This window comes from Botryllus schlosseri, chromosome 1 (assembly GCF_051294905.1).
Source record: "Botryllus schlosseri isolate E-star chromosome 1, Bs_hap1, whole genome shotgun sequence".
Lineage (NCBI taxonomy): Eukaryota > Metazoa > Chordata > Ascidiacea > Stolidobranchia > Styelidae > Botryllus > Botryllus schlosseri.
The window spans coordinates 21842455-21868441 of record NC_137236.1 but is presented as its reverse complement, the minus strand read 5'-3'; the positions used below and the strand labels follow the sequence as shown (position 1 = coordinate 21868441).

The 25987-nt window shown below is 39.6% G+C and overlaps 1 protein-coding gene and 1 long non-coding RNA gene across 3 annotated transcripts in view; one reads left to right on the top strand and one right to left on the bottom strand.

The window, feature by feature from the left end:
* LOC145433969 (uncharacterized) overlaps positions 1-22717 on the bottom strand; it is a 28470-nt gene extending 5753 nt beyond the window's left edge. The window contains exons 1-18 of one of the 2 annotated variants that reach the window (XM_080311238.1): positions 20278-22710; positions 18735-18822; positions 13461-13600; positions 12995-13085; positions 11040-11179; positions 10493-10528; positions 8679-8837; positions 8522-8618; positions 7782-7831; positions 7310-7345; positions 5845-5950; positions 5296-5382; positions 4845-4905; positions 2477-2560; positions 2149-2278; positions 1554-1702; positions 1310-1491; positions 548-673 (exon numbers count right to left, since the gene is read on the bottom strand). In XM_080311238.1, coding sequence (XP_080167364.1) covers positions 548-673; positions 1310-1491; positions 1554-1702; positions 2149-2278; positions 2477-2560; positions 4845-4905; positions 5296-5382; positions 5845-5950; positions 7310-7345; positions 7782-7831; positions 8522-8618; positions 8679-8837; positions 10493-10528; positions 11040-11179; positions 12995-13085; positions 13461-13600; positions 18735-18822; positions 20278-20338 — 1823 coding nt within the window. In that variant the 5' untranslated portion in view covers positions 20339-22710. Of the gene's footprint in view, positions 1-547; positions 674-1309; positions 1492-1553; positions 1703-2148; positions 2279-2476; positions 2561-4844; positions 4906-5295; positions 5383-5844; positions 5951-7309; positions 7346-7781; positions 7832-8521; positions 8838-10492; positions 10529-11039; positions 11180-12994; positions 13086-13460; positions 13601-18734; positions 18823-20277 lie in introns of both variants that reach the window. The other variant, XM_080311230.1, reaches the window with a different exon arrangement.
* A 797-nt stretch (positions 22718-23514) lies between these two features.
* On the top strand, positions 23515-25752 carry LOC145434631 (uncharacterized). Its single transcript, XR_013913502.1, has 2 exons — positions 23515-24057; positions 25347-25752. It is a non-coding gene; the product is annotated as an uncharacterized LOC145434631 (long non-coding RNA).
* Positions 25753-25987: the final 235 nt, after the last annotated feature.

The window sequence follows — 25987 nt, the reverse complement described above, 5'->3', positions numbered from 1 at the left end:
ACAAAATGTCCGTAGCGGAATCCGCTATGCAATGTATGATACAATTTGCGGTGATTTACTTTATTTAAGTGAGTATAGCAAGTTTAGCACTTTCTAAATTTTGATATTGGCCCAAAGCACGTTTTTCTCACACATGATCCGTTTTTTTATTACTGGCTGAGAGTTTTCCAATGCACGATGATTAAATTAATCTGGTTTTCATATAATAGGGTGAAAATAATTTTAGCGGTTGAAGATCTCAGCGTGTAGCTAATTGTTATTGTGTGATTACGTCAAGAAATATTTATGAAGTCTACATGTTGACTTCGGAAAGAAGAGCTAGGATACAATCCTGACTATGCCTCTAACACACATGCTTTGAATAAAGATATCAACTTGGTAAGTTTAAAATTTTTATTAAGTAAGCTTGACTACAATAATTCCTAAACTTCACTTAACTTTCAAAAGTATATAAATTTTCGCGGACTAGTAGTGAACTCTTCACGAACCAAAGCTGCGGTTGCCGACCACTGTGTTATAACGCAAAATTAGAAATGAATTCACTTACGATACAAATTTCAAGAAGTAATCTTCGCTGGAAGGTATTAACGGTATCAACCCGAACAGGATTGAGATTAGCCATGAAATCGCAACAACCATGATTGCCTTTTGACATTCCGGTTTCGAAAGCGGCCTGAAAACATTACCAACGTATAGGCAAGCGCGGTGATGTGACCGTGTAGCAGTGAACTTGACTTTTAATGGCAATTTCGAATACTTAATGCGGCGACATCGAGGACTTAAAAGTTCGATGTGAATATCTCAATAACTGAAACTTTTGATTTGTGACTACTGACGTAACTGATGTTGGTCAGGGTGTGCATTGTTCAACTTGCAGCTGCAGCGATCAGACAGAATTTGTACGGCCAGCGAAGAAGAGGCAATTTTGAATGGACTGGGGCCCACAAAACGGGTTTCAAATTTCGCCCAGCCTGCTACATTCAAGCTCAAGCTCAAGCGGTCTGCGAGAAAGGAAAATAACACTTAACCGCAGGCCCGACGTGATTATTTTTGACAAAATTTGATTGATATTTCAAATATTCATCAACGTGTAGTTTGCATTATTAGGTATTCATGGTTATTTCAAAAACCTAGCTTCAGTGACAGGTTTCACAATCAATTTGACCAAGTCAAAATCATCTGGTTGCTTCGTACCTACATATTAGAGAGCTTATTTCGGCCGTTACAGACGTTGTTTATATATGATCCGCTTATCCGCTTGTCAATATGCCAGCAGACATCTGCTGTAGTCCATCCATGCTATCCATACCTTATGACAGCGTGCAAACGATATATCGTAATCAAAACCATCGTTAGAACGGATTGCTCGGATCCGATCACCAAGAGAGCCCCCAACATTGAACAAGCCTTGCTGGTTCTCCATTCAATATCGACTGAACAGTAGCTGCCTTCCACCTGAACGGCCTTGATGCAGATAGAAATAGTGTAGATCTGTAATATTCTTCGCCAGTAATGTCGCAACTCATGCATATAACTTGTATTTGACTCCATACCGCGACCATCAAGTCAGAGACAGAAAGACTCAAGATAAGTAATTTGTTAATGTTGCCACGTGATGTATTAGCAGCTTTTCGGGTAGCTTTCACGAGATCACGAAACGTTGTTGCCGTCACCCAAATGCATCCTACGATGGCGAATATACCTGGAAAAGTCACCTCAACACTACAATGCAATAAATCGTATGGAGATTGTGTCGGCAGCTTTGCAATCCGAAGGGCACATTAGTATTTACGTTGCGACAGTGGGATTATTGTATAAATATATTATACATTCGGTTAATGTTATACATAGGGTTCTTTTTACAAGTTGACATTACAATTTAACTCATAAAATTGTTGTTATCATATCTCAAAACTGCCTTCTACTTTACGAAATCCGAATTCAAAATAGTACATAAATTCTGTTACAAAATTGATTAGACGAAGTGGAAGTAGCCTATATAGTCTACAAACATATCCGTTTGAGTGCTCAGTACAATCAGCTAGAACCAACGCACATAGATAAGTTAGAAATCGTCACTATCCGTGTCTTTGATAACTCAGCAGAAGCTTCGACGGAAGTTCTAAGTTTTAAATTGTAGTAACTTACTAAGAAACCACGCCAGTACCAGGACCGCTTTGTCTGTAATTAATGACGTCTCGTCGGAAAACGCGCTCACTATACAGCCCGGCTGGCATTCATCTATTCCAGATGGACAATCTTTATGCCCGTCACACACCTGAATACCATGAAGTATCGTTTCAAACTCGCATTTTAGTTCAATCTCACATTGTACGATACACGATGCATTCAATTACTCTTGTAGTGCCCACATGCATACATATATATCAGGTAAAGTACAGCTACGCACTGAACTGCTGACAGGTATACTTTTTTACAGCATTACAATCGCAGTAATAGGATATCGAGATCTTACCGCGTTTGTCTGTATATGCTTCCCGATTTCATCGTCACAACGGAAATAAGTGCAATCGCAAATAGTTTCTTTGCCAGCTACAACCTAAAATAAGATTTCAATTCAACTTACCCCAGTAATAAATTATGATTATGACTTCTAGCTACTTCCATGTCAACAAAAAGGGACTTCTGTTACAATTCAGCTGTGCATACTTCGAATTTGAGTAATTTCTCCCGAACAAAAATCTTATTTTTGCGAAATGTTCGCCTTTTCGAAGTTATGATTTGCCAATTCAATTTTTTATATCTACTGCAGCGTATTCGTATCACTGTATAACGGCCGAGCAAAAACAAAGGAGCTGGATCATTAAAGCCTAACCAGGGATTAGACAGGAGAAACATATTCTGCCGAAATCCACAGTGGCGGCTCGTCCTATAGGGCAACTGGGGCATTGCCCCACCTAAAATTCTGTTCAATAACAATTCTTCACCATTTATAGACGCACACCTATCTATATAAACCGAAATCACAACGAAAATCGTATACTTCTTGTCCTTTCGCTTGTAAATGCCCATATATAGCGAAGTCTCTGCGAAAATCGAATTCTCTTCTGTGTTTTCGCTTTGCGAATGCCTAGCCGGGGCTTGCCCCGGTAGCGCTCATAACAAGCTTTCACTGTCTATTCTCTCAAAGCCGCGTACAATAAAGAAACGGTGATTTACTCTCTCCTATTCATAAAATTACCGAGCAACCGGGGCACGATAGCTCTGTGCCCTCAAGGTGTGATGTAACAATCGTATCTATAGCTGAACTCTGTTACCGTCATCTGCGTTTAGTCAACCTTTGCTGGTATAGGTCGATTTTAATGGGGTTTCACACCATGAAAACTCTTGAAACTTGTTCTGTCATGTCGTGATGGTGGTATTTAACACTGCCCCAAGTTTCAGGGTTTCTACTTAAAGTTTAGGGTAGTAATTCCGTTTCCGAAGTTGAGTGTGTGCTGATCCGTCATGTATCGCAAACAGATTTTACTCAAAAGCCGGTATTGGTATCCATTGGTTTTGACGATGTTCAATACCGAGATCGGTTATGACATTTGGCACGGAAAGTCTTAATGTTAGTATCGAACGCTGTACCAAGTTTTAAGTTTGTCACTGAACTGTGTTAGTGGTAATTTGGCTTCCTAATTCGAGTGAGAGCTGACTATAGTCATTTATCGCTAACAGATTATACGCAAAGCCGGTAGTGGTCTCTATTGATTTTAACGATGCTCCTTACCTAGATCCGTCATAAGCTTTTGCACGGTATGTCTTGATTTTAGTATCGAACGCTGTGCCAAGTCTCAAGGTTGACACTCAATAATTAGGGCAGTAATTTCGTTATCAAGGTCGAGTGTGGTAAAGATGTGCTCCGATCTGACCCTTTAGCCTACAACACATTGCGGATTTCACGCAAAAGCCGGTGTATCTGCGGTAACGTTAACAGAGATGATGATATCATTCTCAGTTTGCATTCAAATATTTACTTTGATATTATATTCTCCAATGTCAATTTCACCGTGAAATTGTGGCCTTCAAGCCATTTGCTTACAACCCCCTGTCAAGCGCGATAGTTATTTCGTTTTCGATGGCGGCTAACAGCTGATCACTTGATCAGCCTATTCCTCAGTAAATTTTACGCAAAATTCGGTGTTGGTCTGTTCGCATTAATTTTGACAGTGTACCATACCGAAAAGGGCCATGAGGCCACTTCTCGATAATGTCATGTAACAGTGTACCAAGTTTAAGGCTTTCATCCACGTATTTATTCGGTAATATATTTTCCAAAGGCGATTTCGCAGCAGACCTATAAGACAGTAATAAAAACGTATGTGTCGTGTTACAGTCTCCAGTTTCAAGGCCAAAATCTCTTATGCTGTACCGACTACCGAGACCAAATTTCCGAGGCTGCTATTCTTAGTTCTTTAGAATGATGTTTTGGATTCAATAGGACAGGCCCAATCTATGAGATAACAATTGCGTATCTGTCCGAATTCGTTGACCTTTCCAATTAGGCTTACGCTATCTCTCGAGTTATAGTCATTTCCATTTCTGCAGATAATTAGTCAGGTCTAATGCGAACATGAACCGTGTTGAATCTTTGTTCCGTACGCCGTTTACGCAGTTACCACACTTCAAGTCACAGCTCACCAGCAGACCTCTCGTGGCACATACGTTAAAATCACTGTTGCCGGGAAATTCATGTTACCGTACCATCATTAAGTTACTTGTTTACGTTATAAAACGCCATTGTGACGTCATCTTGATAAAAGTCGCTTGCAGCCCTTGCCCCACCACCCGATATTGTCACGAGCCGCCACTGGAAATCCACAACACTGCATACTTACCTGGCGTGTACAGGATTGTGCCGTTGATACGTTCTCATATGGGATATGCATGCATCTGTATCTGAAGAGTCAGTGAAGGCTATGTCATACATAAATTGAACGGTACGTTATTCAACACATTTAGAGTCCAGCGCAGTAACTATTACCGAAAAGCTGCGCCAATAACGATTGCTTAGGTTATATGACCATGATGTCTAAATTCTTTAAAATAGTCTATGATTACACGGAATCAGGTGTTGAAATGACAAAACAACTATCAACAAATCAGCGTGGAGAGAATTAATTTTCACCACTAAGACTTTGAGAGTATATAGAGACTGACGTTATCTGGTATTCTATTTCTAAGATATTCACCAGGGCCTGAATAGTTTCAAAATTCCCAGTTATTTCAAGTCCGATCAGCATTCTTATTGAAGTTATAGATAGTGATATAATCTTTTACTGTACTTACGATGTGTAGCAATTGAACTCATTGGCAAAATTACCAACATCGCAGACTATCCATCGACGCGAGGAATTTGAGGGGAATTCTTTGAACCTATTCAAAATCGTTCATTAGTCGAGAAACAATGGAGCCCTCATTTCAATATCGATCCAGTACCTTATCAATAGGCCTATGACTAACACACTGTTGAAGACGAATACGAAATTAGCATGCATTTTCCGAAAAGTATTTTTCATTTATTATTTTATGCTGTGAGAAATTACAATCAATTGAATTACCAATTTTTTAACATGTGCGTTATCCCGTCAGTTTTTTTCTGCTTTCTCTGGGCAGTACTCGGACACAAGGTGAGATAGCGACATTGCAAGTTGCGACAATCGCATCTACTTCATAAATACACATAGGTTGAGGAATTTTATGCGTTGAATCGTAGGGACAGCTGACTTCATATATATTTACAAATATCCCCTCATAAACACTATTGGCCACCGGAGTGCATTCTGTGCAACCACGTCAGCAGACAGGTCGCAGGTGTTATTGGCGGAGTGTACTCACATGTAATTGTTTTGAAGAATCTTGCAATGTAAGTTATCACTGATGCATGTAGTGGCTGACGTGTCATCGGTAACATAATGACAAGATACATACCTAAAATTTTCCCCTGAAAACGAAAAGAAAATGAAATTATAGTTTGATTGTAATTCGTATTCCGAGCATCGAATTAATTTTGGCGTTCTTAAATTTCAATAACGCGCTTTCCTGAATCGACTACAGAGAGAGAGAGAGAGAGAGAGAGAGAGAGAGAGAGAGAGAGAGAGAAGGGGGTATTCGTTTTCGCCTGCACCACCGAGATGCTTTGGCGACGGAGGTGCGATACGACCGTAAGGTCATCTAGTCAGCACCCCCGCTTTTTTCTCCTCCATGCTATCCGTGGATGCTGAGCGCCTAGCAGGATAGCTGCGGATACCAGTTTTCGAGTCTTTGGTCTGACCCGGCCGGAGATCGAACCCACGACGTACCGATCAAGAAGCCGGACGCATCACCATTACACTATCTCAAACATTTTCATTGTGTGATCCTCAAGTAGATTCGATTGTGCCGAAATCGTTTTAGAGCAGCGGAATGGTGTGAAAGCATCTGAGTAAGGGGGCGCGAAGCTGCGGGCAGCTGAAAATTTGTTTCGTGTTCTACTCGATTTACCTCCAATTTATAACTATTGCTTTGTGTATAGTCCGAATTCGATATTTGAGAATTCTCTCATCAACAGACATAACCTTCCATACCACCAAACTATCCGTTATGTTTGCTAGCATTCTGGTTGCATTTTGTGATATGACGATAAGTGGGACGTGACATCTTTCACTCTCATAAAGGGGACGTGTCTAAAAAGTTTGAGATCCCTGTTTTAGAAGAACGTATAATCATATATTGGTATAATCGTATATGGTTTATCCATTAGCGCTGTGTTCAAATATGTTTATATTGATGTTTAATTAGCCTCTCTTAGTCGGCAGTCCCCCACAAGCATTGCTGGAGAAATTTACCATACCACAAGACAGGTGCTGCTGTATGAGAGAGAGCAAATAGGTAAAAATATTTCCTCGGTGCAAATAAGTAATTTATGCATGACGAAAAACATACTATGTATATGCCGTTGTATTTGAATTGTGTAAGTTGCCAATAGTGATATGAAACATGCTTCAATCGCACAACAATCTCCATATATTTATTTCGAGACGGGAATAGGGGCACGTATGTATTATAAATTTATGATTCGGCCTATAGAAATTGCCAAGCACTTGGCCTTTTATTTTTGATTTTATATCAAGTATTACAGGATTCGATCAGGAATCAACAAATTTGTTTATTATCGATAAGATTGCACTGGATTACTATTATCATAAGCCAGAAAGTCTAGACAGAAAAGGTTATTAGTTTCTAAATATTTGTTTCATTCCAAATGCTGCTACTTTTCTCCTGCTAACACTCACATCGCATATAACAGTTGATATATACTCACGAGTTTGTACTCTTTGGCAGTGTGCTGATGTATAACCTGAAAGCAAAAGAAATATTTTGGGCTATCATACACGAATTGATTTGAGGACCAATTTACAATATTTCGTGTTTCTTAGTGCATGGGAATGTATCGTAAATTAAAAACTTGTGAGATCAACTCATAACAAGACATAACGGACATGCAAGAGCGATCATATTAGACACATTTGAGTTGACCGCCTTTACGCATGGACAATTGGACATGTAACGAAAAATTGATTTCCCGCTTAATTCGGTAAAATGTGAACGGAAAGTGTCCGAATTAAGCGGAGTCAAAATTAGCATGCCCTGATTGGTATGTGATTAAAGGGTATTGGCCTATAAACAAAAGGTATAATGATGAACAGAAATTCCTAAATCTCCAACGATCGCATTTCCTTCATCCTATATATATAGCGTATATATGTCAGGAGACGGGATGCTGGTTTTCTCACTATTCATGTCTTTACAATTCTTCTCATTTACAAAGTAGCCACAGCTTGTTCTGTTACAAGAGAAAATATTTACAAACTACAGTACGCTTCGGGTTTTAATATATTTATGATATGACTATATTATTAAGATGTATATTAAAGTTATGTACCCTAAAAAGTCTCTTCAACTACACCATACAAAGACTCTATGACTCACTCGCATCCAACGAACTCAGTACAGACTGATTATGTACAGAGTTGTACAATTTTTGTTTCTGGTGAGCGAATATTTGTTGTTCAAACCGTCATTTGGCATGCCAATGCAGAGTGAATCGGTAGCAATGATATCACCAAACCTGACTCCGCATTTCACGCTGTATTTCGATGTATGTCATTCGTTGGAATCACATTATATCAGATAGCGGTGATTCAAATCCACTTCCATCCTCTTACACAATATGTGAATAATGGGGAGTCATTTTACGATGAATTCAGGCAGAATTGTTTGCTTGTGGTATTTATGGTGTTTGTCGACAACTATGGTCATTTACACCAGACCAATTTTCTTCATGTTCTTTTGCAGGATTATACCGCTTCGCTATCTCGCAGATAGAAGGTGTAATTGATTGGCATTTAGGTATACAAAATGAAGGACAACACTCAGTGTTCCGCCCGAAGGCCATGGCATTTCTTGCGTTACATTTAGGAAATTGGTAATTGTATATAGGATTTTGTAATATTTGAGAAACAAGTCTACTCACTTGTTATCGCAAGCGATTTCCATACTGACATTAATTTTGTTATGCGACTCCGTGCACTGAAGATACGGCACCGGACGCTGAATGTTGTCCGTCACGCCTTGATAAGAGCGTGATATATATTCGTTCCATATAAGCAAAAAGCTTACACATCTCATACCCCATTCAAGTCGGTCACAGATCTCGGGACGATTCGATGATGGGCAGAGGCATTCGTCGGTCAGATCGGGACAATTGAAGTATCCATCGCACATCTTGGAGGCGGGTACATACGTTATGGGATATGTCAAGCAACGAAAGCATACGTTGTCCAGATAGCCTTAATCATAATATCGTATCACGTTCTTCCTATAGTCTTCTTAGATAGCCGAGAAGAAATAAGTAACTTCAAATCCAATCGGCATATTAAAAACAATATTGAATGTATTTCATGCGGATGACGCGTAGGAAATTATAGGCGACGGAGTCTTGTCTGCAGCCCAAATCCCGCAATTGAGAGATGAAAGGACAACCTCATTTATTTGTTGCATCAACATATCCCAGCGTTTTTTAGGGGTATAGTTTTTTATAAAGTTTCTGTGCTAGGCACGATTATTTAGTCGGGCAAGTAGCATATCTTCTTCGATGAGATTAATATCGAGACCAAACACCAATATTTTTCGAATCTTTCAGAGTTAAGTCATTACCATGATTGAAGATGCAGAGTAGACTGTGAATTGCCATATTTAGCGTTCGCGATAGTGCTTATTCATCTATGTGTATTGCGAAATTATTTTTCAGAATATTCCACGGATTTGGGGTCCACATCCAGCAAGCTTGAATATTTTACAACAGAGCTCTGTGACAAATATACCACTGTTGTACAGAGAGTAAAAAACAATTTATAAAAACCGGCATACGCTGGAATGAATTTCAAACTAATTCAAATCACTTCCGAATCCGTCGCCTGTAAGTCCACGGCAAATGCTTCTTCTGGTCCAACTTTAGGTAACATGCATCCATCATTTTATGTATGAAACCCTTTAAATCAGGGGCGCCCAACCCGTGGCCCGAGGGCCGGATTTGGCCCGCGAGAAAGTTATGAGTGACCCGCGCGGTTATTTTTGAAATTGTTTATATTATCGAAAATGAATTATCCATATGGGTCCTTTATTATGGAATTGCAAGGCCACCCAAAAATTTCATTACCCTGACCGCGCAATTTGTCATGTTAATGACTGAAACATCAGTTCCGACGATTTGACGTAACCAGGGACCAACCACATTTTCGAAGATCTTCGTATAGTCGATCATACAATATAACATTTCGTGACAGATATATTTGACTTGAAATTTTTCTTAGCACTTCGCGCGGTTTATTGTCACTCGATTTCTTGCTGTGTTGGTATACCCCCCTTCTGAAATTTAAACATTAAAATACGCCCAACTTACAGAAATGAGTCTGACCATATTCGCAATTATGAGAAAACGTGTATAGTCTAACATGCGACTTCGCGTCTGCATTCACAGAAAGATCGTCGGCGATGAAGCCTTTAGACATAATTATAGACGCATGTTCGCCGAAATCTTCGATAGTGATATCTCCATTGTCCAAGACCAAGCGTCGAATATTCCTATCCTTCCCAAATGAGCCCAGCAGTATACAGAGGTGAACCGCAATATATACAATACAAGTATCAATATAATTCAGCGAACCCATTCATTAATTTAGAAACTAATTGCGCCTTGTGCGGCTAGGAGTTTCCACGACATAGTTGTTATCGGTTTTGATGCGTGGTAAGATAAGTCCTGTTTTCACCGTTACCGAATCCGGCTCACTCCAAACTGACGTCTATAAAAAGTGTCATCAACAATCAAGCGGCCCGCGCAATGGTTCGTAAATTCAAAATGGCCCTTTGGTCGAAAAGGTTGGTCACCCCTGCCTTAAATATACAATTTAACAGACTAATTTCGAATCAAAACTCTCAGCTATACCTTTCTTGTTCTCTCCACATAAGCATTCGTCAATTCCTGTCAACGTTAAATAATGGGTAATGTTTCACAACTTGCACGTATGCCGCTGCCCTGGCCATTTCTGTTTTATATAGACACGTTATTATATCATGACACGTTTCATAAATAAATCGTTAAAATGAATGGGTATAATCAAAAGAGCTGAAAGGGAATAGGACGTGACGAAACGCCACATAAGTTTGGATACTTGATATCTGGGAGAATCAAATATAAATTTGAGCAGCTTTATATGAAATAGAAATCATGCGCTGCGACATGTTGCAATGTATAAAGTAAATAAGGTTAACACGTAGGCCTACTCATCGAACCCTGTGCCTACGATAACTCAATAATTTGATTGCGATAAGTTATCGTAAGCCCCGATGAGCCACTTGATTCGTGTGTATTAAGACAATGTACAACACAGGGGCATGGGATTCGGATACTGTATTTTAAAATTCGAGTTCACAAATTAGGGATACAGTTGATGTAACGCGATAACATGCAGTATAAATTAAAGGCCACGCACCTTCAGCGCACATGATTTTTCCGTCACATATGTATTCCTCTCGCAGTCGGCATTGTTTGAATGATACGCGATACCGGTTGAAACACATTCTATCACTAGAGCCAACAGCAGGTAATGACGTCACTTCGTCGCTTCCATCCCTTGGAAAAGTAAGCTACATAGATGAAAGCATTTATGTCCTAGATTAGGACGGTAAATAGAATAATATCTTGGTATATGTAAATCATGTGAGAGAAATAAAAGTTAATGATGAAAAGTCACTCATCTCCAACCCCATCTGACAGGGACTTGAATTCAATCACACGTGACATAAGATTTCAAATCAATCGCTAATTCAAAACTCATTCTAGTGTCACAGAACTCATAAACTAATGTCCCGCCAAAATCCCTTAGAACACCATGTTTTATTAAAATCCAAATCCTTGCCAATCTTTGCTACCAGTCGGTCATTGCGAATGCATATCGTCAATACCATAAGTAGAGCTAGGATAAATCGATTACCTGCGTGGTTTGATTTTGAATCGAGTCAAGTCGATCATTCGAGTATCTCTCATCGTGACGTGACGGTAGTATCAATGATGTGGAAAGATCAAACATGTACCGTTTATGCGACCACCAGAATGAATTTAATGCCCGTTCTGCATCACTCTATCTGCATCATTTGTTGGTATTTTTCTAGCATGCCTATTACATCGCGGTTCGTGACAATTTTGTGGATGGAGCATGGCTTCACAGCCATTTCATTTTTTCTAACATGCCTAGCTTCTTACTACATGTTTTGTATGCTGCGATATGACCAATCCATGTTAACAGCCTTCCACAGTGGAAAATAGTATCCAAGCTATAAATTAACTATATATATTCGTTATTAATGGCAATTTCTACACGGAAGATATATTTTCCCGCTTCTAGACTCAAATCATTAAAATTAATAGTCGATTCAGATTCAAGTGCTCTAATCATTATGCCCAGCCATAGACACAACACAAACACACTGCGAGTGTACACTGTATATATCACGAGTACGTTCAGTAGTACAAGGTGTGTAACTAATAACTAATGTAACTAATAATAACTAATAATAATAACTAATGTAACTAATATAGTTATATTCACTCGCAAGTGGACGTTAAATAGAGTGTGAAAGCTATCAAGGTCTTACGTTTATATATATATCGTCTGCTATCGACGCAACAAAGTATTCAAGGTATAACTAACTTATACGCCTGGGAAGCGAGTGGCGCAGTGTGCTAATGGTTGCTGGTTCTAGTCTCGGCTGTGCCATGTTCCTATGTGTCGAAGATTTATCTGGGCTCCTCATCGCCAATCCCTCTGCTAACGCGCCGTCTTGAAAAAGCCTAGAGGAAAAGTGAGCCGAGCTCCGAATTCTGCAGCAGAGACCAGCAAGAGGATGCATGAAAGCCATAGCGGATTGAAGAGTGGATGTGCGCGAGCATGAAAGTCGTCCTCGGTACACGAAAGCAAAGAAACTGGACTTTACGAATGCATTGTCGTTGCGCACAAGACCTAAACAGGCGATAAGCGCCACTGTCGCTGTTGTGTGATAATAATAATAATAATAATTATTATTATTATTATTGGGCACTGTGCACATTCTTCGGAAGGCCTTGAATGCACCACTGGACAAAAATTACACTTGTGAATAACAGCATGATTTCTGTAATTTCGATTCTTCATCTTCAATCATCTCTACCTCTGCTCTGTAACCCTTGCCAATTCTTCATCTGCTGCAATTCTGTAATCTGACTTCTCCATGTATTGCATAGGAATAACAATTTGAATGTATTACTGAAATTTTAAAAATTTACTCCAATCTCGCCATTTGCCTTTGGGGGCAGGTTGCTCCCCGGATTATGTGTGTATTTACCAGTTTTACTGTGAATAAAGAATATAATAATAATAATAAACAAGGCCAATGTATATTTTAATCCAACCTGCAGTCAGCAGTCCCTTCACAATATAAGCCCTTGCGAATACAATAAGACCGGTCTTCGCATTCAAACTCCTGGCTGTTGCAAGTTGTTTCTGGAATTGTAATTGTATGAATGAAAGTTTCAGACTCTATTTACATTAGCCATTATCAAAACTTGCATACTATAGTAGCGCATTCCATTACTTTATATTAAAATATCTTGTCATGCATTCCCCCAATATTACTGCCCACCTAATTACGATTGTTAGAAAAATTTGAGCATCACAAATGACCCGTAGTTTTACGCTGTGTTGCAATATGGTAGAAAACAAAATTACATTTGGTTCCACCCACGTATTTCACGTTCCATTGGGAATACACAGCACACATACACCATTCTGCCATCGTTAGATGTATCACATATTAAAAGGGGATACCGGATATTCCATAAACCCCATAAGAACCGAATACGTTTTGTTAGAACTTACCGTCTCTACACAGTCTATGCCTGTCGTGTTCTAAGTCTGTTGGGAGAATGCATAGTGCCGCGGTATGCGTCGATCTCCCTCGGCATAATGTCACATTTCCGTAAGCGTATGTTGCATACTGCGGTTCGTCAGAACCATCACTATAAAAACGGCGATAGAATAGGCCAACATGCAGTACAGACGAGGGCTTGGCAACCTAGGGGTCGCGGAAACGACTAGTAAATATCAATGACTATATTACGATGCCAATTAACCGGATTCTCATTTCCGAGAATATTAGTTCATTTCTCAAAATAAAATGAAAACATAGGTTGTGGTGACTATATAGCAGTGGTCGGAAACCTATGGCTCGCGAGCCATATGTGGGTCTTTTGAGTATAAGATATGACTCTTTGACATATTTTTAATTTCGTACATAATTTTATCGATATTGCAGCAACTTGTAAGTAAATTTTCTTAACAGCCAGAATAATTATTCTCGTGGCTGCATAAACATGTATTTTAGAGGTCAAGGCAGTGGCGTATCGAGGGTTGCGGGTTCGGGTACCTTTAAAAAATCCTCAAATTCAAGTTGCTGTAGCGCGAGCGATTACTAGCCTATCCCTCGCGAATTCGATGTACTTGGCATCGCGCGCTGCGTAATCTTGGATTGCACCATACGTTGGTTAATCAAGAGAATAGCAGACATAGGGACGCCTATATGACAATCTAGTTTTCAAATACACATGGTCTTCCTGATCTACGCCGAGAAATGAACAGGGTTGCGTAACCAAGTCACAAGGCTCCGAGTCACAAGTCAATCTCACTTCTATAGTATTGACTCGAGTCAAGTCAAGTCAATTTCAATTCACCATTGAGTCAAGTCGGAGTCCAAGTCAGTGAGCAGACGGTCGAGTCCGAGTCACGTTATCATGACTCGAGTCCGAGTCCAAGTCATTGTGTTGACTGCTCAGTTTCCAGTTAAAGTCTTGATAAACCCACTTTTTATAACTCTGTTTGGTGATATCGAATGGTTCGCATTTATAATATACTAATTTTCCTCATTTTTAGCACTTTCTGGTCGCATTTTAAAGTACCAGCACCAACAGACGAAATCCCAATCGTGTAGTTAGTTTACTATTCTTCGAAATTACAATGAAATCTCGGGCTTGGCCGTCTCAGTCTCGAGTCATATGACTTGCTTCGAGTCATTTTCATATTTTGAGAAAATGACTCGAGTCAAGTCGAGTCATCAGAAAATCGTGACTCGAGTCGAGTCATGACTCGTTTCATTACAACCGTGGAAATGAACTGCCTTGGAAGTGACATTTCAATTACCAATCCAAATTACAAACAACGCTTCGCTATCCATGCACGTCCAAATTGATAAGTAGCTTTCTAGTACTGACGTTAATGTAGTAGTGCGGAGCGGATCGACAGATTCTCTGGTCCGGCTCGACCCGGCTCCGGTCGTATCAGGAAAAAGTACTGCTCCGGCTCCGGCCACAAATGAAAAAGTCCGGCCGGAACTCCGGCCCAACACGGTACGGTGGTTCCGTGAATTTAAAAATATGGCTCGTTTCTTTTCGCACTGGCTTATTGGCGATTACTTGCGTGTGGTTGGTTGGTAGTTATTTAGTTACAAGCGTCATGCGTATCCATAATGATTCCGACCGCATCAAAAAAGTACTACTCCGGCTCCGATCCGGTCCGGCCAAAATTGAAAAAATCCGGCCGGATATCCAATCCGGCTCCGGTCCATATTTCGCACTATAATGTAGGCGTGTAGTGCAACGTTTGGGTTACCGCCGAATTGAGAAGTCGGTCAATATTTCTTTTCGGAGTCAGTGCTATAGTTATATTAGATTTATATCAGTTATAGATTCTGTGCTATTCACCATGAATTGCGCTATAACATGACGATTAGTAGCCTATACGAGTTTTTACAGAGAAAATATAGCGCCCAGCACGACGAATCCCATGTAGTGAGTTCGAATTAGTACTACCATGGCGTCACTAATTTTCAAATGTGACGTAACAATGGATTGAAATGTATGGGTCTTTGGGAGTCAAAATGGAATATATTTGTTTAACATGTCATTTCAGACGAAAAAGGTTCCCGACCACTGCTATAAAGGTTTGGGCGAAGCAGCTGACCATTTATTCAGCTAACAGCACGCCAAATTGAGAGGCGGTTCGAGGAATAGTTTTCAATCGAAATTTAGGATCGCGACCGCAAAAAGCCCGGGAAACAACCCTGGTATAGACCTAAACAATTTCCAGATTAATGAAATAGCATAAATATAGTCCCTACATCTTTACCTGTCTCGATATTTCTCGATATAAATCTGTATTGAATTGAATATTGCAGCGTCGAAAAGACTGATTTAATTTAATATACATAATAGAGTGAGGAATTCAGGATTTAATGATTTATTTGTTGCGGTTAAAATTAGAAAGGTTTTTTTTCGAGTTCAATGTTACATAGTAGTTCGAGGTTGAATCTGAACCCGTCGGAATGATCAGTGATCACCCGACTAGTCAACGGCACGCCATTACCATTTCTACCAGCATTCGGGCTCAAATCGGATTACAATATATCAACCGACGGGTTTACGCTCACACCAGTCTTATTTGAGCAGAATTTTCACCGTTTTCACTTCTCGTGCTGATCGATATGCCTCCACGACTTTCCTAAACATTTGCAACCAGATATTAAGTTAGCGGCCGACCAAGTTTCGTATACGTGGTTCAAGTCATACGCAAAGGAGAACACGCAAAGATGACTAAATTCAGTTTCACTGCACATTAGATAGTGGTTAAGTTGGTATGCAACGCTGTCTACTCGCCAGGCAACACCATGATCGCCAATTTAACAGTTGAATCAATCAACGCCTAATCAGCATTCGAAAGACATAGGCTACATGGCGGAAGGGATGCATGCGGGAAATGTCATCGCGACATTGGGGGTGAAAAGAGATCATCGCTGCAAGCGTCATATCGCGATGCACATCACGTGACGTATAGTAGTTTCTTTAAGTTATGCTAATGAAATTACAAGAAAACAGTGTTTAGATGCACATTGCGCATGAGTATACAACTTTTAGATCGGATTACTTGCCCATCGTTTTGTAGAGGGTGCAATCAAAATAAATATAAATAACCATCATTTACTGAAATAATTCTGATTGTAACCGCAATTATAAGCTAACGGTATATTCCTAGAGTTAGTTAAGGCCGATTGGATGCTTCAATCACAGACAGTGGTTCCAAATCCTGGGGTCGTCCGCCTTTATCTGGAGATCGCGATGATATTGGACGTGATCAGCTTCCTAGGCCGTGAGTAAGTTTGAGCAAGCTGATTTTTTTAGTCATCAGCTTAATTTTTGAGCTTTGCCACGGAACATTTGCAAGTGGGAAATGAGTTCGCGATCCTAAAAGGTTGGAAATCACCGGCTGTGCAACCTGCTGGTGCATTTTATAGTAGCCTAATATATCCAAGAATCAATATTATTGACAGAATTCATTCATAAAATTTTACTGCCAAATCCATATAGTATGTGTCCACCAAGTTACATCGACTACCTTATGGTGGGCCCAAGATCAGTGCTTTTTGAGCGGAAGGGGGGAATGTTGTTTCGGACCCGATTAAAACACATAAACAGATAGCCGCACCGACCTAACTGTATAGCAGGGCTGTCAAACACAATCCTGACAGGCCAGACACGGCTGATTTCACAGAGGATTTCATCCGGCCCGTGGAGGAATCTATTGCAAATCCTGGCACAGTGGTTCTCAACCTTTTTGTCTCCGCGGATCCCCTTGGGACTTCCACGGACCCCGCGGACCCCCAAGTTTCAGATCAAATGTATCTCGATTATCGAATAACCGTTATCTGTCATATGCAAATATCGACCTTATGCTAGCGATAAAGCAATCAGAATGCTAACAATCCCAACGGATAATGTGACGGCATAGAAGGTTATGGCTGTCGAAGAGAAAATTGTCGAATATGGAATTCCAAGTTATACACAGAGCAATAAGTCTTAATGATTTGTAAATCGCGCAAAGCGCGAAAATTTTTTTCCGTTGACTGCGGCTTTGCGTCCTCCTTCAGACAATTTAACCTCATCTTAGTTTAAGAACTACTGTCACAAAGAATGGGAATGGTTGCAAATACTTTGAAGTCACCCTGATGGACCATACTACTCCAACGTCGTATTTTTTCCACAAACCCCCACAAAACATCTTTAAACAGCAATATGTTTGTATTAGTAGGCTATTGACAATTAAATTGAGTTTGCACGGTAGGTTATTTGATTCAGACGGTTAATCTGGTTATGTGAGTCATGAAGTTTTAAAAGTAATAAAGTGAAACTGCCTCGTGTTTTCCCAAATTATAAAAATAAATATGTTTCCACTATTTTGCAAATTTCGCGGTCTCGCGGACCCCCGGTTGAGAACCACTGCCCTAGCAAGTAGCAATCACCAGAGCTCACATTACAGATGGCCCAATTCATGACCCATGTTCCACTTCATTCCTGTATAGTGTATACAGTCGGTGGGCAATGTTTTGCAAGTGTGACGTCATATTGAATGTCAATGTGTTATACCTAATTTTAAAATCCGCTAGAGGGCGCTGAAGAGTGTCCATAATTTGCTTCACAAAAATATGCCAACCCTAAATTGTAAACATACTTCTTTATTGTTACTCGTTGATGGGTATTTTACGCTCACACATATATAGATGTAGTCTAATATTCAAGTCTGTATTGAGAATGAAGCTATAGGTCATATGTGTTTCGAAATGCTACGTGCCAAGTGTTTTAAAACAAAACTACTTCCGGCCATACCTATCTTAGAAAAGTATAAACAAATTCTTCATGAGTCAGTGTAGTTGAAGTCATGAAATGAAACGCATTACCACATCACGATTATGATGTTCGCACCTTCATCCCGATAAGTCCATGGAACAATTGAATCAAAGCCATACCGCGTTGTTTTTTTTTTCAAATCTTTGCGCGATTGAAGATGTAAGACGCCGAACAGCGAAATCATGAACACTATCGCTGTCTCCATCGGCGGGTCAGTGTGGATTAAATAAATTCAACAGTAGTTTCAACAGCCGGCTATATGTTGCATCGCATAGTGCCATATGCATCGCATTGTACATTGTGTTCGGTGGAGGAAGGTACTAAACTTGTTTATATTAAGACATTCGACATGTACGCATATTTCGAACACAACGATATTTTAAAGAAATATTGCAGCAAATGCAGATTGTAAACTTATTACCTGCAATCTTTCTTACGATCGCAGAAGTCCGGAATACGAATACAACCCCCGTCGCGACACTGATACTGATCTTCTGTACAGTTGTTTCCTGGGGAAATAAAAGTTGAAACAATCAGTCTGATAACATCATAATCAGACCGACCGAATCGGGGATAACCGATCTAATGTCATCACTGTTTGTTATTGTCATGTTCCCAAACTAACATGCATCCTCATATCTTCCAGTCACTGATGTTATACTGACGAATATAGCCTACATAGATAAAAGGCCGCACACGCTTAGCGAAAATATTTGGTATTCACATCGGGCCGAAAAGGGTGGTATACACGAGAAGAGAACCTAACTCAGAATTATATCGCGGTCATAAATCCAACGTGCCTACATGCATGAATAATGTGGTTTAAAGTGTTTTACTTGATTGATACCGCGCTATAAGTCTGAAGTAGGTTCTTGTTTAGTGTAACATGGGTGTATAGCAGGGCGGGCAACATATGGCCCGAGGGCCGGATCCAGCCTGTGGACAGTTTCCCGTTTTACATGATAATGTGGCCCTCGTCCCCAGTCTGCCGGGATTCCCTTTGCTGCTTACTACTTCAAATGTTAGTAACTGTATGTTATTATATACGTGTGTGCGCAGCGTGCCAGAGTGGGGCTTACGCGTAAGTTCGTCGAAGCGTGAAGACTTGCATTATCGGCATTCACGATGTACTCAACCCTAATGAATTGATACCTAGGTAAATTTGAGGTAATGGGCTTATGGAACGCCTTGAAATCTTAATTAAGGATTGCACCGTGTGTTAATTGATCGGAGAGAAGCGGACATGGCGGCGCCTGTATGACAAATGCTGTTCTCAAAACCCCATTGTCTTCGTCATTATCGGCGAGAAACGGCCTTGAAATGACATTGCTGTCGTTAAAATACATTCAATAAATACGATTTATTGATTGCATATGTGGATAAATGGGCAAATAATGTATCGATTCAGCAATCCAGCCGGCCAAGTAATAAATTTTCCGATATCCGGCCCGCTGACTGGAGAAGTTGCCCGCCCCTGGTGTATAGTCACAAACATACATCAGGGGTGGTACACGGGTGGAAATAAACACTCCTTTCACTACCAGTGCAGTGCAGACACATTTAGTTTGGGAAAGCTAACAATTATGTTCCCATATTCAGTCAACTAGCCAGGAAAACACTTTTGTCTAATGAAACATATGTGTCAGATAGTGACTGATGACCTTACTGTGAACATATCGCATCGACCCCTGAGGCGGGTGTAAACGATGAAGCCGATACTGGTACGATGCTTCTGCAAACATGCATTTTTAGACTGGCAAATCAGAGGAGTATGAGGTTAAACTGCATCGACAAAGAATTATTAATGCTCTGAATAGTCTGATGTGGCATTCGCTATTTCTTTCTACATTTGAGTAAACCTGACATCATTTTAGCAAAATGGGCATATCAGGCAAGAAACATTGAGGAACCACTGCACTATGCCAATTGTCTTATTGGTATCAGCGGCATGCACATTAACCCACCTTTTGCACTGACGACGGCTATGAAGAAACCCAACGCAAGCGAGTATATCACACACGCCATGAAGATGTGAAGAAGGGATGAGTTCACATATAGAAGGAATTCTAAAAGTCTATATATGTTGTGATGATACTTTTAATCAAAACATAACAAATGTAAAAAATCTATCCAATATAATTCAACCTTAATAAACTAAAATATTAGTACTACTGTAGAACTTCAGTTGAGTGACAGCTCATCGATGTGCCAATTTACAATGTACAATTCATTTGAGTGACACATTCGTCGTTTTAATCGCATATATGGGTTATATATATAAGTATCAAATCACCTATAATTGGCGGAAATACGGGCATAGCGATATATGGCAAGTTCCATTTAAATCAATCGCCTATAACTTTGAACCTAAACCTAACCGTAATCTCACAACCGACCCTATTCCTAACACCAACGTAAACCTTATGAATCTAAGGCTAAGCCAACCTCACCTTCCACGGAATAGCATATGAACTAGCGGGCGGTGAGCTGGTTGTTGGCTTGGTATTCAATTTAGTTAACAAAGCTGGAATGTTTTTTCAGTGAAGTTGCATCTTTCAATTTGACGCTGGCGGGCTTGCTCAGAAAGTGGGTCATTTGTGTTTCCTTGAACAAGAGAAGAGAGATCATCACGACTCAAATCACCAGTAACGTAACTACGACATTGTTGGGCCTATCATTCTGGTGGCGCTCCTACTCAATCATCAATTACGCAACTCAAATACATATATACATTACTGCAAAACCTATTTGTGGTATTTAATTAAATGAAGCGTCGAAGATAACGTTCTGAATAACGTATACACCTCCAAGATCTTTCTGTTTGTCTCTCATCGAGAAGAAACTAAAATTCAAGATGAGCATTGAAAAATCAACGCGGTTATATTCAACACGCAATGCCGAATCATGGCGAAAACATGTCAGCGTAAGGATGGCATCAATGAATGATCTGTAGCTAACGGATTCATTGATTCTAAAGATATCGTACTTGTATACAATGTTACCAGTATATCCGTTAGGTAGATTTTGAAAGTACCTTTTGCCTCCCCAATAGTCTGATCAGATATATCATTTATCGGCGAAAGTAGAGCCGATCAGTACATACCTACACGTGCACTTCTATACCGCAACTGACCTGTCAATTACGTCATTTTACCCATGCTATTGAACAAGCCATTGAATCTCACATTTCGCGAATTCTGCACTATAAATTATATATTAAAGACATTAGTACTCCGTTACTACCTTGAAATTTAGCGGAACAAACCCAAATCACCTATATATTGTCGGACTGGAGGGGTGGACACAGTATTGAAAAAGTAATAATACCATAAGACGAAGCTATATATTGCTTGACGGAAAATATATTTGAATCAACTCTTGCATACACTGTTCTGGCGTCCTTCATAAGGACACAATATAATTTTGCTACCGGCAAACAACAATTGTAGTTGGGTAGCATATATTGGTGTTGAGCAGAGCGGTTAATTTAGCACTGCGACTCTTATAAACAAAGCCTCATCTTATAATAATTAAGCAAGACTCCGATCCAAAAAATTCCCCAAAAAACATTCCTGATCCTACTTCGGCTGTCCCTCCAAAACTACGACTACCGGTCCAATCCCAGTTCGGCGAAACTCTTAACATATGGCCAATATCATTTCTGGATCAACGCACCAAATTACCATAAATAGCCATTTTAAAGCTCCATGATTGACTTGAACTAGAATAAGAACATTTAGTTTATTACCATGCTTTATCGCGTTAGATATGTCACGTTCATTATCTGGCATTGATCAAGTTTTGTGGCCGCGAAATGCTACAGCAACTACTTATTTATACTTTATACTCTATTGCCATATAGCAACCATTTAATATAGACTTGAGCAGAATATCAACAAATAAAACTGTCATCTTATTCGACGGATTGCTTACACTCATCTTGAAACAATTAATTATTGAATGTCGGGGAATTTAAGCCAGCGAAATTTCCTTTCATGTCGTATACTCGTGAGATGAATTTGAATAGAGAGGAAGATGACGTAAAAATCGTTTCTTGACGTTGCTGGCGACATGCATAATCTTCGTAAATGCATCAAAACATGAGCTCATGTTGAGCGGCAAGAGCAATTGCGCCACTCACGATTAAACTGAAGCGTGACAGGTGCGTGAACGATGTGGGGACGTAAAACACAACCACGCAAATGTATAGTAGCCTAATTAGTTAAGGCAAAATTATGGCGATTTCACACCAATTCCTGACTTCATTGTGCTGCCCATGAATTTTGAGCCAAAGAATAAGCTTTATGTAAAAGAATAGCGTGTTACACTAAGGATTTTTTATATATCGTCGGAGTCACCTGCGAGTAACTAAACCTGGGATGTGAAACTCTATATCCATCACGGGCCGAAACATTTTTATCCCCAGACCAGTCAAATGATGCGAAAATATCACCTACGACGACATACCTTTGTTTTTGGGTGGAATGCTTATTGTTTATTATCAAACTTATCTATGTCATTATTGGACAAGTATGTCTGTGAACATTGCCCACACTGTATTTTATGGTTTGACGAATTAAAAAGTTATCTCTATCTCTCTCTTAAACCAAAAACAAACTGTATAAGTATTGCAGATAGAAAAACCTACTTGAGCACTCCAAGCCAGTAGAAAATTCGTTACTGACGACACCTGTGTATTTTATAACCCTGGTGATAAGTAAGGCGTTGTAGGCCGACTAAAACGTTGGAAGGTTATAATTGAAAAGCCATGTATTAGTTAAATTAGTTCCATGTAAAGGATATAATTATTTCGTTTAAGGTTAACTGCATCGCGTAAACGGCTATATGTTGCTATATGGGGGCGCAAAACCTGCCATAAGGACCCATAGTGGATCTCGAGGTAATTTTGCGGTTCGTCCCAGTATAGATTACCAACCCAAGTAGGGTATAGTTATCAATGGTAAGCTCTAATTGCAGCTGGAAGCCAGTTGGAAGTCCTACCCATTATGGCAGGGGTCCAACACGCGACCCGCGCGATGTGGGAAGTGTGTCGTCTGAAAACCTGCTAGAGTTGTAACCTGAGTCCCACGTAATGTGTGGCTGGGTATATATACTTAGCTCTTGGTAATAGACGCGCGTCCCGGCGTTAGTCCTTGATCTGACAACTTCAACGTGGATGCAACGACAGCAGGGACATATCTCTTTTCTCTTGAGCTACTCTCTCGTTTCGCCAGACATCATTGTTGCGTACTGAGAGAGAGAGAGAGAGAGAGAGAGAGAGAATTTATTCGGTCCATGAACATTGATTATACACATATAGATAAATACAAAGCAAAGTATATATAGCCTAATTCAGAACCAGGCTGTAGCGAAGGGATCGGGAGATCATCAAGTCAGCTACAGCCTGAAAGGATGGTTGTAATATGAAACTTATCACATAATATAACACATTTGCAAGCAAAAAATATAACATATACGCAATGTATCAGAAACAGATGAAAAACTAAGTGGGATCACAGTAGGTAACCTGAATAGACGAGATAAAACAATTGCACTGGCTACAGGAACACAAACTAGGCAAAGAGATGCTGATTGACACATTTATTAAGAATGTTCATATTTTCCTACAAGATATTCGTGAAACATTTGTTTAAAGATATGGAGTGGTTTATCTTTAATATGGGGTGGAATGGAGTTCCATATACGAGGACCTTGGAAACTGATAGTCTTAGGATGTTCTCGGGGTAAGAATAGATTCATAGAAGAGCCTCGGGTATTGTGTGAATGGTGACTGGTGAGATGAGTGAAATAGTCTAGGAAGATTTCTGGAAGGCTCTCATTGTAGTAGCCATGCATGAGCTTACCTATTTCATAAAAGTGGATATCATCAACTTTTAAGATGTTCAAGCGACTATATAAAGGATTTACACTATCTCTGCGATTGGCGAGACAAGTCAATTTAATTGCTTTATTCTGCAGGCTTTTAATCCGATTCAAGTATTTGGCTTTAGCTGAACCCCACAATACGACCATAAGTCAAGTGCGAGTGGAAGAGTGTGTGATATATTGTTAGTCGTGTGGAAAGTGGTAATAGGAAACGAACTTTTCTTAAGATTCCTATGGCTTTCGATAGTTTAATGCAAATTGAATTAATGTGATCACCCCAGGATAGCTTATTATCTATAATTATGCCAAGATAGAATAGAGACGTCTGGAAAGTAAGTCTTTCATTATTGAGCTTCAGTACTATGTCATTTGGAGTACCTTTACCAAAGAACATACAGTGTGTTTTTGAAGTATTTATTGTTAGTCTATTGCTACCCATCCAGTCATATATTTTTATTAGATTTGAATTACATGAATACTCAAGGTCAGCTGTATTACAAGATGAGAGCATGAGAGATGTATCATCTGCAAACAGTTGAATTGTGAAGTCCGATACATTGTCTATATCATTAATATAAATTAAAAATAGGAAAGGACCCAGAGCTGATCCTTGAGGTATACCCATTTCAATTTCGAGCTTATCTGTTGAGACTTCACCATTTTTAACAAATTGCCATCTATTACATAAATAGGACTGTAGTAGCTTATACATGTTACCCCTAACTCCATAGTGAGATAATTTCTCCAAGAATATTGATCTATCCACTGTATCAAATGCCTTTTTTAGATCTAGAAAGATGCAGATGGTGGATAGATTACTGAAAAGGTTTTTGGAGATGTTGTTTATACTATCTATAACTGCATGCTGGGTTGAGTGACGCTCTCTGAAACCAAATTGTTTTCTGGATATTATGCTAAATTTCTCAACGAAGCAAGTTAGCCTTTTAAGTAATAATTTCTCGATAATTTTAGAAAAAATAGGCAAAATAGAGATTGGTCTATAATTGGTGAGATCTTTGGTATTGCCTTTTTTCAGAACAGGCGTGACTCTGGCTACTTTCAAAATATCAGGGAAGATCCCAAGCTCGAAGCATTTATTGATCAGTTTAGTGAGTATAGGTAATATTGTTTATATGATCTCTTTCAGAATAAAGACTGGAATACCATCTGGGCCTGTGGCTGTATCATTCTTAAATGAGTGAACTATCGCGATGACTTCATTCTCAACGACTGGCTGGACAAAGATAGAGTTCTGTTGTGGTTTATCGAGATATTTCTTGTAGTTATTGGTAGGCACATGTTTGTCAGCAAGGTTTCTGCCAATATTTGCAAAGTATTGGTTGAAAGCCTTGCATATGTCAAGTTCAGATGTTACGGTTGTATTGTCTATGCTGATTTTAGTTGGAAATTTTTTTTTGCTCAGTTGATTTAAAAAGTTTATTAAAGAGCCCCCATGTTTTTGTTTGATCACCTTGGTTCTTATAAAATTGATCCTTGTAATAGTTGCTCTTCGACTTTTTCTTCAATTTGGTTAATATATTTGTGTAATTTTTATACAATTCCACTTTGCTATCTACACCGGAAAGAAAATGACTCTTGTAGAGTTTGCGTCGAGTCGCTATTGAGATTCGGATTGCAGAGGTCAGCCATGGTTTATTTGCGTATCTCATCTCCCTGCGAGTTTTTTTGCGGAGAGGTGCATGTTTTTCAATTAGGGAGTTGATGGTATTAATTAGAGATGAAAAGTTATTGTTTATATCATCAGTTTGAGTTCTACTTTCGACTTCA